Source organism: Corylus avellana, chromosome ca3, assembly GCF_901000735.1.
Source record: "Corylus avellana chromosome ca3, CavTom2PMs-1.0".
In the NCBI taxonomy this organism is placed as follows: Eukaryota; Viridiplantae; Streptophyta; class Magnoliopsida; order Fagales; family Betulaceae; genus Corylus; species Corylus avellana.
The window spans coordinates 3521502-3539553 of NC_081543.1; the positions used below are offsets into that span (position 1 = coordinate 3521502).

The 18052-nt window shown below is 34.8% G+C and overlaps 2 protein-coding genes across 2 annotated transcripts; both read left to right on the forward strand.

The window, feature by feature from the left end:
• The first annotated feature begins 9864 nt into the window (after positions 1 to 9864).
• Positions 9865 to 12209, forward strand: LOC132176458 (U-box domain-containing protein 38-like). The gene has a single exon (XM_059588671.1). The coding sequence runs from the start codon at positions 10231 to 10233 to the stop codon at positions 11833 to 11835; it is 1605 nt and encodes a 534-aa protein (XP_059444654.1). The 5' UTR covers positions 9865 to 10230; the 3' UTR covers positions 11836 to 12209.
• Positions 12210 to 15760: 3551 nt separating this feature from the next.
• LOC132173848 (putative DNA glycosylase At3g47830) lies at positions 15761 to 17924 on the forward strand. The gene is made up of 4 exons (XM_059585490.1): positions 15761 to 16253; positions 16592 to 16792; positions 17531 to 17587; positions 17656 to 17924. The coding sequence occupies exons 1-4, from the start codon at positions 15861 to 15863 to the stop codon at positions 17899 to 17901; spliced, it is 897 nt and encodes a 298-aa protein (XP_059441473.1). The 5' UTR covers positions 15761 to 15860; the 3' UTR covers positions 17902 to 17924.
• Positions 17925 to 18052: the final 128 nt, after the last annotated feature.

Below are 18052 nucleotides of genomic sequence, written 5' to 3' on the forward strand. Positions count from 1 at the left end.
ACATAAATTATGCAAGTTATCAACCCCCTTTTCCTAGGCACGCGTGCTTCCATCCATATATATATATATATATATATAGAGAGAGAGAGAGAGAGAGAGAGAGGAATAAATAATCGTAGATTAGGAAAAATAAAGAGAATTTGATTTACGGTTTAGATTTTGTTTTGTTGCATTTAACTGTTTACATAGTACAATGTCATTTAAAATTTGAAAAAAGAAAATGTAAAATCAGTTAAATGTAATTGCACCAATTTGCAATAAGCTTTCTAACATTTAAAAAGTGACTAAAAACTCTATGTAATAAGTGACAAATAACTTCTTATCCTCAACACTCTCATTTGGAATTTTAATAGAAACCCTCACCAAATCACCCTCAAATCATTTGAGGTGGTTTTAGTGACCTCCCTATGGCCATTTTGGGCCGCTTCGACCATATTCTATAATTTCTTTACATATATATATGTGTGTGGAGATTATTGCATGCTTTGTATTTTTTTTACTTGGAATTTTAAATGGTATGATAACATATTTACTATTGAATTTTTGAAATCAATATTTTTCATTTCATTTTCACCTATTCCTTTTGACACGTAATTGTACGTATGATAATTAATTTAAACAATTTAATGCATAGATCACTAAGATAATCCTATATGTAAGAGATAGCAATGCAAAAAAAAAAAAAAAAAAAATTGAAATTTACATTTCTTTTTACAAAATAAAAGTGAAGTTTTTAACCTAAAACTCAAATGATATTAATTAACCTCAGATATATAACCAAAAATATTGCATGTTTGACTTTTTCAACCCATGCAAATTAAAAGTATGAAAGATATTCAAATTCTCCTTTTTTTTGGTTTTTAGCTCTATCGAATGGAACAAATCTATAGACAATTCTTCCAAAATATGTAAAAATGGGTGATGTCCCCCTCATCTCTCTCTCTCTCTCTCTCTCTCTCTCTATATATATATATATATATATATGATGGACCGTTGTCCAATCAATATTGATAGGACCTGACCCATTTTTGTATAAAATTTAGGAGGAATGCTAGGCTTATAAATAAATTTTACAAAAAAATTTTTACAAACTGATGTGACACAACATGATTTGATATGAGATAAATTCAAATTTTAAAAAAGCTACATCAGTTTGTAAAAGTTTTTTTTTGTAAACTTTGTTTGAATGCCTAGCATTTTCCAAAAGTCATATAAAATTAGTATTAGATCAAAAATGTCAAGTAAATCTATGGACATTACATAAACATCTTCTACGTTTGGTTGGAATTAGTGTCGTCAAATAGCCAACTTATTTTGACAAAGAAGACAATTAAATTAAGTAGGCAAAATTTCACGAACGGAACAAACCATAGACCAGAAGGAAGCGAAAATGGACATGGCCATCTAGAGACAAGCTGTTCATGACTTTGTTCTATATGTTGTGTCCTCATTATCAATGATGTCAAGAGGTTGGGAGAATGGGGAAAACAGAGAAAGAGAAAAGAAAAGAGAATTTCTTGTCTAACAAGTAATGTTATAAGTCTAACACTTGTTTAATAGTGTAAAACTTTAGCCTAAATAGCGCCAAATTAAGCTCCAACTATGTGCCGCAATACAAAGGGTTGTTGATAATGAACAATTATGCAAGCTTGTAAAACAAGAGATCTTAAATGTCATTGTAATTGGGTGAGACAGTATTATGGTAAAAAGAAAAATGTCCTTAATTACCTCAGGATTTTTAGCAAGAACAATGATCCTCTTTTACTTTATCCGGAATTTGTATGATTGTAAATTCACATTAGCTTTTTTTTAAGCAACCCAAATGATTCTTAGAGCTGCTTGTTCAATTGCACAGCAATTCAGGCGGATAATTGTAGAGATCCCGGTCACTTGTAGTGGTTTGAGATCGTTACAATTGACTGTTCAAATTACACGCAATTCAAGCAACATGGGCTGCAGAGTCCACTTGCTTGAGACAGGCAGGCTTCACCACCAGGCTGCCCATGGGATGTTGCCCAATTGCAGGGATCCTTGTGGCAATAATCTGAAATGTCCCTAGTCCTAACCCAGTTGATGTTGACGTGGGCCTGTTGAGCCTTTGTACGGTTGGGCTTCAAAATCCAGATTCCTGACTTAGGCCGAGTCCAATTGCCGAGAATTAGCTCAGCGGCCGAAACCATGCATGCCAACCTGTTGCTTGAAATCACATTAGATTGGACAAAAAATCAAGAAAACCAACACCAAAAGTTAAGGTTATTTGTGCAATGATTAATTAAGTGAAATCCTTTTTTTAGCTCTCAAAGATCATCAATTGCTGTAATCACGCCTTAAAGGTAACTAGTTCAAATCTCACTCCACCCTCCCCTTATGTGGATATGTTAAAAAAAAAAAAAAAAAATGATGTAAAAATCACTTTCAATGCGCATTTAGAATTCCTCTCAACTTAATTATGGATTTAACCATGCCTCTACTAGTTGGGCTCCACAAAATGGTTACCCTGTTTTGCACTAATTGTGAGGACAAAATGGTTCTCTCTCTCTTTTTCTTTTTGTAAAAAAAATTAAAAAAATAAATAAATAAATCTGCTTATGGGTCTGATTTCAGCTCATAATGATCTACGAGGAGAGGAGTTAGAGACAATTGGATTCAAATTGGGTGGAATTAGTTACTTGTATTGCATGCAATGCGAGCATCTAATGTAAGAAGGCAGGTGGGCTCTGCACATGTTCAGATAGTTGTTTAGAAAGTTTGAAGTGCAGGACCTACATGTCCTCTCATATTAGCTATTATATTGCAATCAATACGAACAATTAATTGTACCCAATATAGAGAGAACCAACCCAAGACACCATCTATTCAGAAAAAATAAATAAATAAAGAAGAAGAAGAATGATGAGTTGTTGGTATTAAAGAAAGTTGGAATAAGACGTGCCCTGGTGTGTATCTACTTAATTGAGAAAAAAATCCAGGGCCATGTATGTAATTAGAAGAAGCTAATTTTATAAGAGAAGGATTAAACAAAGTTGGAAAGCCACCTATATCTGTATATCATCTCCACCTTTGTTGGAGTCTGCCTCCTTTGAGCTTCAACTGGTTCCATAAAAATTTTTAAAATATGGGAAAATTACAGTTTACCCCCCCAAAGTTGTCAGCGATTTGTAATTCGACCTCCAAAGTTTCAATTTTTGCAATTCATTGCCCTAAAGTTTCAATTTTTTTCAATTTATCCATTCTGTCAGTCAAAGCGGCTTTGACTGACGGAACAGTGATCACGTGCGACGCATGTGATCACTGTTGGCATTTTGGGGACCAAAATGCCCCCCATCCCCTGTTCTCTCTCTCTCCCTCCGTTTGATCATTTATTTTTTGTCCAATATCAATCTGAAACCTTTCGAGCTAGATTTCATCCGATTCCGATCTGAAACTGCACGCTGGGACGGTGGGACCTTCCTCCAGCCATCTGAATCTTCTCCAATCTCAAGACTGACGAGCAGTTTTTCTTTTTTATTTTCTTTATATATATATCTCCAGAGATTGAAACTTTGGAGGTCGAATTGCAAATCGCTGACAACTTTGGGGAGGTAAACTGTAATTTTCCCTAAAAATATATACGAAATTTTTTGAAGATTATTATTATTTTTTAACTCCCTCAAAAAAGTTTTTTTATTTTTTTATTTTTTGTCCCTCCAAACTGAAAATTCTAATTTTGCCCCTGTCCTCTTGAAGTTACAGTTGTCAATTGTCCTTTGGCCAGAGAAGCAAAATTTCAAAGATGTAGTTGTCTTATTATGGCGCTTCAGATTCTAAATATTCTTCCACCATTTTCTATGCAAGCTTTTCTTGGCAGGAAACTTTGATACGAAATCATATTGGGGCGGGGGTATTTGAAAGGGACACAAAGACTTTACGTAGATTCTAACATGCTTCTACCATATCTACTTAAGCTTTCTTGGCAGGAAACTAAATAAAAAATAATTTTTTTTTTAAAAAAAAATGAAGGGTATTGGGTTATTGTGTCTATTTGAAAGGGATATTTCTGGGACTTTATTTCAGTGCATCAAAAAGGAATGAGTTTTTCATTTCCACAAGCAAGGAGAAAGGAGATATCACTATCATAAGAGTAGTAATTGATGATCACGTGTTAAGTTTGAATTATATATATATCAACTTTAATCTAATCTATTTCCTAATCAACTAATTTCAGGTTAGGTTTGTGTTCGATTTTTGGGACGTATAAAAAATTGTCATAAGTAAATATCATGTAATGGATTTGGATCGTGTCGAGATATGAATATAAAATTTAGGTCAACCTTAGCCTGGTTGATTTTATTAAACAGGTCAGAACTATCAACCTTAACTTACTAAATTAGCGTTGGGTTCTTGTTAGATTCACAATTCATGTCAATCTTAAGTTATTCTTTAAACAGTTGAACCAAAGATGCATTTAATCTTTAAAGGCTTTGGCAAAAAGAAAAAAGAAGAAATTAGGTAAAGTTCCCTCCACTTGGCCACTAAGTTCAATAATTTTATGTTTTTTAGAAAAAATTATACTTTGTAATCATAAAAAATAGAGCTAGTTGTTCTAACAAAGCAATGTCATAATACAATCGGATACTTTCAATCCAAACTTGATTAATGACATGTTTACAACTGGATTTTGTTAGCTAATATACCTCATTTAGTGAATGAAAGTTTATATATAGAATACTAAATTAAACTTATTTAATATAGTTTATATTTTGTAACATTATATGCCAAATGAATTCTGAGAGATGATGGGTGTAAATCCTCTGCAAAATTGTTTTAGGTTTTTTTTTTTTAATATATATATATATATATCACGTAACTTCAATCTCTTCTGTCTCTTTTGATGGGTCAAGTCTTTTGTTTTTTGTTTTTTTATAACCAAAAAAAAAGGGTTGACCTACTAAATAGGCTATCCAATATCCATCATTATTTTTGTGGAATATTGTAAAATAAGAAGAAGAAGAAAAAAAGCCCTAAGCTTATCTCCTTTCACAATCATATGGAACATCTCCAACTAATAAATGAATATTAATTTGAGGACCACAAATATAAATGAGGGTATCTTGTAAGTTCATGCCAAGGATATTAAGAAAAAAAAATTGGCTGCACTCTTTTGCACGAGGGAATACAGTGCTCTCAGCTCTCCCTTTTAAATCATTTTATAGTTTTTAAATTTTACCTTGTTATATTTAATGGTGAACATTGTGATACAATTTTTAAATATTTTAAATAGCGTGACAGTATATTTAAGTTAAATTTGTAAAATTTAATTTGAACCATGAAATTGTTAAATTATCAATTATTCTAAAAACTTAAGCTGATGGAAAGAGATAAATTTAATTACTTATTTATTACTTTAACACTCATCTCACGTGTATGCTCAAATTTCTTTTTAATAGGTGATGCCTAACACGTGAAATATTTAATTCAAAATGAGGGTGATTTGACTGAGTCAAAGTTCGATCTCATGACTCTGATACCATATTAAATTATCACTTATTTCAAAAGTTTAAACTGATAAAAAAAAGATAAATTTAATCCATTAATTATTAGTTTAACAAAATAGATCATATCTCACGCATAAGGTTGTTCCCTTCTCCACTATAACCAGGTGTCTAAATCAATGGCTTATCGATTCCTACCATCAGCAGCAAGAAGTGAAGTTATACATTATTTATTTATTTTATTATTATTATTTATAGGTTTTTTAGTCCTAAAACTTGACTTTCCGTACGTTGCTTATACCTTTCTGTAGTGTAAAATGGACACAAAATTTTTTCACATTTAATAATTTTATTAAGAAGTATGTATTTTTCACATACTAATTAAAAAAAAAAAAAAATAATCCCACAAGAACGTATTACAAATTTACGAATTACGTTAAAAAAAAAGTCTTCGTCCCAATAATTTTATCACGTGTGGCTATTCTCTAGAAGCCTAGAAGACAACCGCCAATCAAAGCCGCGTAACCGTTAGGACCAAAATACACGGTGTAATCGGGCCACCTTCTAGACTGTCTCTCACCTACCCTAAATATCTCGACGAAACTTATATTTAAATTTGTAAATATTTTCATGCTCCGGGAGATATCCTAACCGTTAAAGAATTTGGAGCCACGATTGTTGGTCAAATATTCTTTAAGAAAGTCAAGCACATATTTTTTCAAAAATAAAAATAGGGGTGAAGTCAATTTTACCCCCTCAAACTTTTACCTCAATGATAATTTATCTCCAAAATTATTAATTGCTACAATTTACCCCTCAAACTATCAAAACAATGACAATATACTCCAAATTTTAACAAAATGACAAAATTACCCTTGCTAAAATAAAAACAAAAATTAAAAAATAAAAATAAAAATTTAAAGGTATTTTTGTCTTATTAAAAATTTTATAAGGATAATTTTGTCATTTTGCTAGTATTGGGGGTACATTGTCATTGTTTTTGTAGTTTAGGAGAATACATTGTTGTAATTGATAATTTAGAGAGTAATTTGTTATTAAGGTGGTAGTTTGAGTTTTTGAGAAAGTTAAGTGAATTTTACCCTAAAAATAGTCAAGAAGATACAAATTATGCAGCTCACCAAAAATTAGTTTCAAAACCTGCAATATGCACCAAAGTAGGAAAAATAATTGGAATATTAGAGCTTTTACAGTTTTACTTCTTCTTTTTTTTCTTTCTTTTATAAATTTATGTGGTATTATATATTATACAAAAATTAGTGTCATGGTCCATTGGTCCTCATGGAAACGGTCACTCGACCGTCTATATTTTTGTGACTAATTTATTGTAAAAACTGTATAAAGGGAGGCAATTACTGTAATTTTAGACTTTTTTTTTTCATTTTAATTTTAATAGGGTTTTTTTTTTTTCTTCTTTAATAAAAAGGGAAGTGGATGTTTATTATAAAAAATAATAATAAAATAAAACAGTTGTATTATTGGCAGATGATAAGTAGTATTAAGTATAGCAGTGGATTGCCAATTTTATTTATATATATATATATATATTAAGCAAAGCACATCGTGTTTGTGTGGGAGTATGACAACCTTAATAATTGAAAACAGACAGCAGTGTATGAGTATATCTTCCAAATTTCAGCATATGTAAGCTTGCTCACGTATGATTTGAAGGGGTCATTGCTTGTAATAAAAATTAATAATAATGCTTGGGATGATAATGCGAATTATTATTATTATTTTTTTTTTTAATAAAGTACACTTAAGTATGTAGATGCTTTCCAGGATATATCATTTGAGCATTGACATTTGAAGGTAAAGCAACCTCTTATTTTCCTATAAATCTCAATAACCAGAAGAAAATCCTTGTGTATTTAAATGGAGATAGACTTCTTTCAATATATATATATATATATATATATATATATACAAAAAACTTCACTTAATCCGGGTAAACTTAATCCGGGTAAACTTTCATTATTTTTGTAATTACTCTCTAAAGTTCAAAAATTCCATGTGTGTTATTGTGTATTATATTGTTAAATCATCTTTTATCTAAAAGTTTAAGGTGATAAAAAATGATAAATTTTGGGTCTATTTGAGATTACGTTTGAGGGACTTAAAAGTGTTTTTAACACTTAAAAAGTCTGTCTAAAGAAAAAAAAAAGTACACGTTTGGTAAAAAAAATTAAAAGCGCTTTTAATGATCAAAAAAACTTAAAAATGGCCAAAAAGCATTTTTGGCAAAAGCTTAAAAATGAAGCTTAAAAAGCTCTTTTTAACTTAAAAGCTCTATTTCTCAAACGCAACTCCAAATATACTTTTAATCATTCAATTAATATTTTAACATTCTTCACCTCAAAGTCTTCCTAAAAAAGTAAGACTCAACACATGAAATATTTAGGGAAAAGTCCACGTACTCCTCTCAAACTATTACTTAATTAACAATGCTCCCCCAATGAAAAAACTATCCTTAATAAAATAAAAATAAAAAATACTAAAACTTCTAGAAACCTATATATACATATATACTGGTTATCTAAAAGAGATAATTTTTCTATAAATCTTGAGTTCTTCGTAAGATAAGTAGAAAGCATGGCCTTTGGTTGATTCCTGAAACCATTTTTTGTTTTTAAGTATACTGAAAGACAAAGAACTACAAAAAAAACAAACAGAAAGAGGAGGATCCTTCCAACTAACTATCAGTGGTCATTTGGATTATCTAGCCTTTAGTATGATCACGACAAACTGCTGTTTGATTTGAGAAAGAATCCTAGATAGCTATATCAAAATTAATCTTGAACCAATTATTCGTAGGAGCCATCCATTTTTCCACAGGGGCCTGAGATTTTGAACGCCAAGCCTAGACCAAAAAATTGTTAGCAACAAGTTAATTTGGATGCGTAATATATGTGTTGGTAGTTGGGCATGCAAACATTATTCGAAGCTCAAAAAGGAGAGGAATACTTATATCAGCTCAAGAGGACAGGAATATAATCTGAAATAATGGGTCCCATTTATATATATATATATATATATAAAGGAAATTATGACCTGATTGGAAGTTTTGTAAAATTATATTGCATTTCTTTTTTTCTTTTTTTTCTCTTTTTGTCTGTTTTGATTAAACACTGTACTTCCTTAAATTGAAGGAGAATTATAATCAACCACCTTTTATATATATATATATATATATATATATATATATATATATATAATACCTTCAAATTAAATGAAGGACCGTAGATTTTGTGAGCAATGGGCTGAAATAATAGAATTAATTTGATTCATTTTTTAATTGATTTAAGTCTTAATGTTTGTTAATGTGTTTTTTTTTTTTTTTGGTGTTTTTATATTTTTGGTTTGAAAAGTGTTATGATGTGATATAAATATGAAAACTATTTTTGTGTTATGAGGTGTTTTTGTGTTTTAAATTGTTTGTTAATATATTTGTCTTCAGAATTGAAAAAAAAAAAAAAAAAAAAACAAAAACACTAACCATCATAAGAAAAAAATCAATCAATGTGGTTATATCGATTTGTAATAAACTTTCTAGGGTTTAAATAGTGGCTTAAAACTTTTCATGGTAAACATAACATAACAAATAACACTCCAAAGTCCAATCCAAACTTTCACTTGAAATTTTAACCGAAATATTGTCATAGTGCCACGTTAACATCAATAATAATAAAAATAAAAGAAGTTATATATATATATATATACCAAGAAATGTTAGGAATTAATAAGTTTTTCATATTTGACCTATATTTTATTATAATCAACCATTGAATTTGTAGACTTATGTAGATCTCACATAAGTCAATGTGGATCCCACAAATTTAATGGTTGATTGTAAGAGAATATGAACTAAATATAGAGAACTTATTGATCCTTACCATTTCTTATATATATATATATGGGGATTGTAGGAGTCACATAGGTTTAAAGCAAAAAATAATAGATACTAAAATAAAAATATATATATATTAAAGGACAAAGGTTTCTTCCATAGTACGTTGGATAGATTTATTCAAATTTATTTTATTAAGCTGACATGTATTCAAAATATATGTGATAATTGCGTAATCTATTAAAAATATATATAATTTTCACATATATTTTGAATATATGTCAATTTAATAGACTAAATTAAAAGAAATTTTGAATAGTGTCATCTCTAAATATTTTTCTATTTATAAAAAGAAAAAAAAAAAGATTTAGACTATATGGTGTTCACACTGGCATGGCAACTGAATCCAAAATAAAGCCTTTTTCTTTTGGTAAGTAGTAAAATTAAAGCCTCCTCTTTACCTTTGTTATTATTGAATTGAAAACAAACAAGAAAATAAAAAACAAATAGTCAAATATTGGCCGTTCAAAGGTGTGTAATTATTCGAAATTGTCAAGAGTCAAGAGCACAACTTGCCGAAAACAAACAGAGAAAAAAAAAAAAAAAAAAAAAAGTCGTTAAGAGCTTATTAAGCTACTAATCTGAACATTCAACCCTTAATTAAGAACTAACAAAGTCCCGTAATCACTCTTCCTCAAAAAAGACCCAGTCCACTATCCCGTTCGACATGAAAAGTCCTTCACTCACCACCGCTGCCAACAAGCTCTCTTCATTCCCTCTACCCTCACAACCCCAGCTTCTTCTCCCCTACCTCTGACCTTTACAAATTCACGCGAAAACAAATATAAAACAATTGGGGGAATCCTGTGAGGAGATAAAACGAGAAAACCCCCGATGGGTGGGAATGGGAAGCACAGGTGGAAAATCTCATTTCACCGCTCTAACTTGAAGCCAATGGAGCCCAAGCAACCCCCCAAGGAATTCCTCTGCCCTATTTCCGGTTCACTCATGTACGACCCGGTCGTTGTCTCGTCGGGTCAAACATTCGAGCGCGTGTCCGTACAGGTGTGCCGGGACCTGGGGTACTCGCCGAAGCTGGAGGACGGGTCGAGACCCGATTTCACGGCTGTGATTCAGAACCTGGCAATCAGATCGACGATTCTCAGCTGGTGCGAGACCTCCGGCACGGAGCAACCGAACGCGCCGGATTACAGCTCCGTGGAGAGGCTTGTCCGTGCGGAGATGGCGGCGGAGCAGGAGAAGAGGTCGCAGGAGATTAGGGTTTCCGAGAGGGAGTTGCTGAATGGCGTGGCGGAGAAACCGCCGGTGATGTTCACGCACGCGGCGACTGAGTTGGGCCACCGAGTCAACCATTTCTACTCGAGCTCGTCGGAGGAATCGGTGGTTATAGCGGCGAGTCCGGCCACTCCTCTGCCTCTCGCGACTCGGCCCTTGTGCTACTCGTCCTCATCGTCTTCTTCCGAAATCGTAGAGAGCGAAACCCAGGCCCGAACTATAAACCCTAGCTCTTCCACTCCCGAGGAGGACCAATTCCTCCCGAAACTCAAGAGCCCCGAGGTGTTCGAGCAAGAAGAGGCCGTAGTCGCGCTGAGAAAGCTCACGAGGACTAGAGAGGACCTCAGGGTCCCTCTCTGCACCCCTCGGCTGCTCTCCGCCGTCCGATCATTAATCTCATCCAAATATGCTTCCGTACAAACCAACGCCATCGCGTTGTTGGTGAACCTCTCTCTGCAGAAACCCAACAAGCTCCAGATCGTACGGTTAGGATTCGTCCCCCTGCTAATCGACGCGCTGAGGGGCGGATTCGCCGATTCGCAGGAGCACGCGGCCGGTGCGCTCTTCAGCCTAGCGTTAGAGGACGATAACAAGATGGCCATCGGAGTGCTAGGAGCTCTACCGCCGCTAATGCACGCGCTGAGGTCGGACAGCGAGCGGACCCGTCACGACTCGGCGCTGGCGTTGTACCACCTAACGCTGATCCAGAGCAACCGCGTGAAGCTCGTGAAGCTCGGGGCCGTGCCGACTCTGCTGGCAATGGCGAAACGTGGGAATTCGGCGAGCCGAGTGCTGTTGATCCTATGCAACCTGGCAGTGTGCGCGGAGGGGAGGTCGTCGATGCTGGACGCGAACGCGGTGGAATGTCTGGTGGGGCTGCTGAGGACGGGGGAGGAGGGGGCGGTGGACTCGGAGGCGACGAAGGAAAACTGCGTGGCTGCGTTGTACGCTCTGAGCCAGGGGAGCATGAGATTCAGGGGGCTGGCCAAGGAGGCGAGGGCGGCGGAGGTGCTGAGGGAGATAGAGGACCGAGGGAGCGAGAGGGCGAGGGCCAAAGCTAAGAGGATATTGCAGATGATGAGGGGGAGAGAGGAGGAGGAGGCGGCGACGGATGAGGACTGGGAGGGGGGTTTGAACTCCGGTGGCGGCGTGGGTCGAACTCGGTACCGAGTTGGGTACGGTCCGAACTCAACCACTTTTTGAGATTTTTGTTGTAATTATTTGTTCAGTCAAAGCTAAAAAAAAAAAAAAAAAAAAAAAAAGAACAAAAAAAGAAAAGAAAAGAAAAGTTAGTAATTATTGGTGAACTGAGGATTGAGGTTGACCGGGTACTAAGTTGACGGGAAGATAAATATGTGGGGGGTTTGGTGGGCACAGTGGTGTAATTGTTTATAGGAAATATTCATGCTTCTTTTTTCTTTTTCTTTGTTTTTGGTGGTTTATATGGGTTTTGTTGTGATATCTGATAATTTTCATTGTTTATATTTAAGGTTCTTTTGACCATGTAAATAGTAAATTTTGGAAGGGATGTTCTGATGGTACATGTGAGATTTAGTTTTCCTTTGCCTTTCTGATTTTGGGTAATGACTAATGACATATGTTTCCTGTTCTTTTCCCCCCCGTTTCTGTTGGGGCCACGAAAGTTCTTTTTCTAGTTGAAGCAGTCTCTAGAAAATTACTCAAATGGGAAAGAAATTCTTAACAATTTTGGACTCTAATTACTAGCTGAACAAATTATTTGGACAACAAATATGAGATAATTATTATGAGATTTATGTGCCCAAACAAATTTTGAGCAGCCAGCTTACTTATTTTAACAAGCGAGTCTCATAAAAACTGTTCTATATTTACTGTCCAGATTGCTAGACATATGGGATTAGTATTGCTGGGCCTTTTTGATTTTGGTTCGAGGAATATGACTGTGAAAGATATGTTACCTTTTCTTTTCCCCTTTTTATTCTGTTGGGGCCAGGAGAGATCTTTTTTCTAGTAGGGGCTTGGGGCAAGAGTGCTGGAAAACTACCCTCTGAAGTTTCATCTTATTTTTTAATTTGATTATGAATGATTGAATAGTAAAAGGAGTCTTGAATTGCTTAACTTGAGCTGCAAATGCCTGTTTATATGCATGTTGTGTGTTCTGAATGTTTGGTGCAGCTTATTGTATGCTGCTGATGCTTGGAAGTGCATGTTGTCCTCCAACACAAGGTAGTTTTAGACTTTGATATGGATTTGCTTTCCGAGATTTTGTTTACTATTGATGTGGTGGATTTTCTTTTTCACCAACCTAAAAGATTCCCAACATAAAAGATTGTTGGGATTTTGGTGGCCGCTTCTTGATGCTACTTTTCGACGTTTTATTTTGAGCACATGTAAGATGTCGTAAAATCTAATGTAGGCTATGAAATGGTTCCTTTTAGTTTTATTTAAAATAGAGATTATTTTGTATTCCATCCCATTTTGTCTTTTATTTCATCTTAAGAGTGTCTAAAATAATTTTTCTTTTGAGAAGTCAATTAGCTAACTTGGATTGCCACCTTCATTTGAGAAAGAGAGCTTTTTAAGTGAAAAATGATTCAATTTAAAGGATTTGGATACGGGGTTGTGCAATACATTTTTCTTGAGCCTATCATTTAAAATAAAATGGCCCAACCGTGACAACAATGCAAAATTTTTTTTTTTTTTTTTTTTAAAAAAAATGGTGGCTTAGGATGGTGTTGAGGTGGCCGAACCACCAAAAGGGCCAAAGCGGTGAGTCATGCACCCCCAAAGGGTAGTTTAACCACCCCTAAAGCAACCATCGGGAGCGATTGCTACCACCCTTAATGGCCTCAACAGTAGGCCACCTTGAATGGCTCAAAGAGTAGTGCAACCACCATCAAACAACCCGTTGGAGGTGGCCACTATGCCACCCCAGCACCCTTTGAGCTACCTCATTTGAAAATGGATTGTCCATATAAAATACTTGATCTCAATCCCAATTTAAAATGGTCATCATGTTATGCAAACAGATGTAAAAAAAAATGAGCTCGACCCATCTTCTGTAATGGTCTCTTCTTCCCTTTGCTTCCATAAACCGTGTATTGAGGAATGCTCAGATGATAAAGAATCTAAAGCAAATAGCAGTATTGAAGACAAAGGATAAGCTTAGGAGTTAGCTTTTTATTAGGGTTAAATACACTTTATCCCTTTAAATTATCCAACTATTTGTATTTTTAACCCCAATATTCAAAATTGACACTTTACAAAGTATCTGACATTAGCACTTGACCCCATGAAATATACTTTATCCCTTAGAGTATTTCAAATTGACACTTTATTCCCCTAAGTTGACACTTTACCCCCCAAAACTTAGTTACTTCGGGGGTAAAGTGTCAACTCAAAATATTTCAAGGGATAAAATGTACTCCATGTAGGTCAAGTGTCAATGTCAGATACTTTGGAGAGTAAAGTGTCACTTTTTAAATATTGAAATTAAAAGTGCAAATGGATGGATAATTCAGGAGGTAAAATGTATTTTTCCCTTTTTATTAAGTCCTTTCCTCTTCAACTTCTATAACAATTGCCTTTTTCCTTGTCTTCATTTCATATGTCTCTCTGGCTCCATTGGAGCTTATCTTCAATCGTATGTTTGGGGCTCGGCTCCTTATCTTTTTACTAGTGGCCATGGTTTTGTGTAAAATTTGATCATTTTAGACAATACTCCTGCTTGTTTCTTGTTTCTTTTTTGTGTGTGTGAGTACAGTAGAAAAAACAAGAAGAAGATAAGAAATACAAAAAACAAAAGAACCAAACTAAGAAAACGATAAACAGACCGAAGGATTCTTCCCACTAGTAGTAGGAACCGAGAGAAAATGAGGGGGATAACAGGGAATGCATCCAGAAATTTTTTTGGCCGTGGCCCAATGTGCCACATAATGAGCGTAGAAGTTTGCACTTCTGGTGACTTTTTTAACTTCCTATAAGGAAGATGCTAGGATAAAGTCGAGAATATCTAAGATAATAGATGAAATTTGTCCATTTTGAGAAATGTTGGGCTGTTGAAGAGCCAATAGAACAACTTGATAGTCACCTTCAAAAAAAAAAAAAAAAAAAAAAAAATTATCAATATGGAGCGAAGAGGCTAGTTACACTGCCAATTGAGTTGCAAGATCTTCCTCATAATTAGGCAAACAAGCAGGACTCACTTGAGAAATCATCCAAATTATAGGGCCATGAGAATCTTGACAAACTACTGTTTGTTTCTTACTGTTCATAAATCAGATACTCTTGCTATTTTTTTACTTCCTTTCAATTGTATGCTGAAAGCATTTTAATCGAAAAATCATCGGGAGAATCATCTTCTCTTACCATCTAATTTTTCAATAGAAAATGTTTATTTGATAAGAATTGAAATGGTAGGGAGTAAATTGATCAATTTAAATTATAGGAAGCGATTTGATAAAAAGTCATAATCCAGGGACTTCTAAAAAAAAGTTTTCCTACATTCCACGTGATAGCAAATAAAAAAGAAGGGGTTTGATCTTGTGGCGGAGATTTTGACGCCCGTGGTCGTTTTTCAATGGCTCTAATTCGGTTTTTTGCGGTGCCTTTCTTGCAACAACCATTTAACAGTGGTTGTTGCCTTTACGACATATGACTTCTCACCGAATTCTTTAGCAATTTGTCACCGCATTGTGCAGTCCTGAAAAAAGGCCCAACTTGTTTATAGTTTCTTTGGAGCCATGGATAAAACCATTGCTTAGTGTTTGGTTATTTTGGACCTAATTCTTGTATCTGTACTTTATTTTTCGTTTAGGCTTGGTTATTAGGGTGCTCACCTTTTTATGATTTTTCGATCCTGTAACTACTTTCCCTTATTTGATTAAAATAATAATAATTAAAAAAAAAACCACCTAAACTCTTATTTTTTATAAATTTATTGTCATAAAATAAATTATCGAAATAAAAATGTATTTCAATATTTAAAATGAACGATCCAAATAAATAAAATGAATTGCACCCAATATTACACCGGATCTCCATCGTCAGAAAGCCAACATTGTTGAGGATCAAATTAACCTTGCCCTACTTATAAAAATAATTTAATCCCCTTAACCCGAATTATTGCAATTCGGCACCTTATTTGGAAAGCCAGCGTGAAATAAGAAAACAGCCTCTCCAATCTGCATAGTGCATACAGCTGAATCGAAACTTCAAAACAAAAAATCAAACAAGAAAAGACCAGAAAAATGCAGAAACCCCGTAAAAGAAAGCAGGCCGAGCTGCATCCCCGGCCACAGTCTCGAACCAAACCAGCCAGAGCCACCATTTGCCTCAACAAACCCACCAGCGACCCGTATCCAACCCACCCTCGGCCCACCCCAGAGGAATGTCGAGCCGTGCTGGACGACCTCTTGGTTCTCCATGGCTTCCCCCAAGAGTTCGCCAAGTACCGCAGACAAAGACCAACCTCTTCTGATGATGAAACTCACGGTTTTCCGAAACCAGAGCCATTGGATGGGGATGCCCAGGAGAGCGTTTTGGACGGTTTGGTTAAAACTGTGCTCTCGCAGAACACTACGGAAGTCAATTCTCTGAGGGCTTTTGATTCTCTCAAGTCTGCCTTTCCCACTTGGGAAGATGTACGTATGCTTTTTCTTGTTTGAGTTTTTCAATTTCTTTTGGCTTGGTGGGCAATGGGTGCGGATGAATTTGGAACATTGGGTAGATTTTTGTTTTTGACTTGCGTTATGATGGGTTTTGTTTGTTTTGATTGATTTTTCTCTAGTTTTATTTTAAAGGCCTTAGTAAATCAGAGTAAAATTTTTACTATTTAGTTTAATGGTTGAGTGTTTGTGGACTAATATTTTCAAGGGTCATATTTGGACTTGATGGGTCTTGATGAATTCCTTAGTTGATATGGGTGTTTCTGGATCAACTTTTGCTCTGGTTTTGAATGATACTCATGTGTTTGTTCAAGGTCCTTTCGGCTGAATCCAAATGTATAGAGAATGCTATAAGATGTGGAGGTTTAGCCCCGACTAAGGCTTCTTGCATTAAGAATATATTGAGTTGTTTGCTTGAGAAAAAAGGAAAATTATGCTTGGAGTACTTGCGAGATTTGTCAGTTGGTGAAATTAAGGCTGAGCTCTCGCAATTCAAAGGAATTGGCCCCAAAACGGTAATCATTCTTTTGATGATCCTTCTGAACGCATCATACTCGCATGTGTTGAAACCTTCCTAGCTTTAGAATTAAGAGCATTGGAAGCCTGTTGCTATCTTTAATAGGAATGTATGAGATGGCTTATTAATACTTTCACGTCACTTAACAATACTCAAATCATTTGTTTTGTCCTAGCTTAGCTGCATTTTTGCAAGATATTAAAATGGTATTTTTCATCTCTGGACATGTTCTTTACATTACAACTTTCATTAAGTCACCCACTTTTAGATCACAAGTGATGTCACTTTCTGAAATTATAATGTTATATTCTTAAATTCAATGGTTTAAGGAATTTGTGCGTTTAGTGTCTTTTTCAGAGTTGTCTCGGGGAATGCCAATTAAGTGTTGCAAAAATTATTTTATAAAAATTACTATACTTATTTGTTCTATTCAAAAGTTGACAAAATTACAAAACAAATGATGTAAGCTATAAACTTATTCATACTGATTAGAATCCACTCACCAAATAAAGAAAAAGAAAGAGAAAAGGTTCGACCGGTAGAATCCTACAATTGAGTGCATAACTATATCAGATATAGTCGACAGTTTACAGCTATCAGATGATAATAGTTTCCAATTCAATAATATCTTGTGCTCTTTTAAAACCTTATATTTACACACATACACACACGACATATTCATTAATTTATTTCTCCCAATTGCATTGGAAATTTCTAATTGTGTAATGGATGATAGGTGGCTTGCGTGTTGATGTTCCATCTTCAGCAAGATGATTTTCCAGTGGACACACATGTGAGTACTGTGTTTCCCTTGCTGCTTTTTCACTGTGGGATTCTCTTAATACTTGAATGTTTATGCAGGTATTTGAGATTGCAAAGGCCATTGGTTGGGTACCAGCTCTGGCTGACAGGAACAAGACATATCTTCATCTCAATAAAAAGATCCCGAACGAACTCAAGTTTGATTTGAACTGTCTCCTGTATACACATGGTAAGCTCTGCCGTAGATGCACCAAGAGAGTGGGTAAGCAGCAAAGAAAGGAGTCCCATGAGAGCTCCTGTCCTCTATTAAATTACTGCAAGAACTCTGAATCTGAAACCAGTTAACAAATTCAATTAGAGGTTTTTAATCTGAAAGCCTCAGCTTGATCCTGTTCTGCCTTTTCTTTTCTTTCTGCCCTTGTTTGTTTGTGGGCTTGGGGGTAGTTCTTTGTTTGATCAGCAGGAGAATTTGTGCAGGTGATGTGTAGGTTCTACT

Bases quoted from the DNA above. Each gene is read 5' to 3' on its own strand.
- LOC132176458 (XM_059588671.1), top strand. From the start codon at position 10,231: ATGGGTGGGAATGGGAAGCACAGGTGGAAAATCTCATTTCACCGCTCT.
- LOC132173848 (XM_059585490.1), top strand. From the start codon at position 15,861: ATGCAGAAACCCCGTAAAAGAAAGCAGGCCGAGCTGCATCCCCGGCCA. The intron at 16,254-16,591 runs GTACGTATGCTT...TGTTTGTTCAAG, and splicing joins CCTTTCCCACTTGGGAAGAT to GTCCTTTCGGCTGAATCCAA. The intron at 16,793-17,530 runs GTAATCATTCTT...AATGGATGATAG, and splicing joins AAGGAATTGGCCCCAAAACG to GTGGCTTGCGTGTTGATGTT.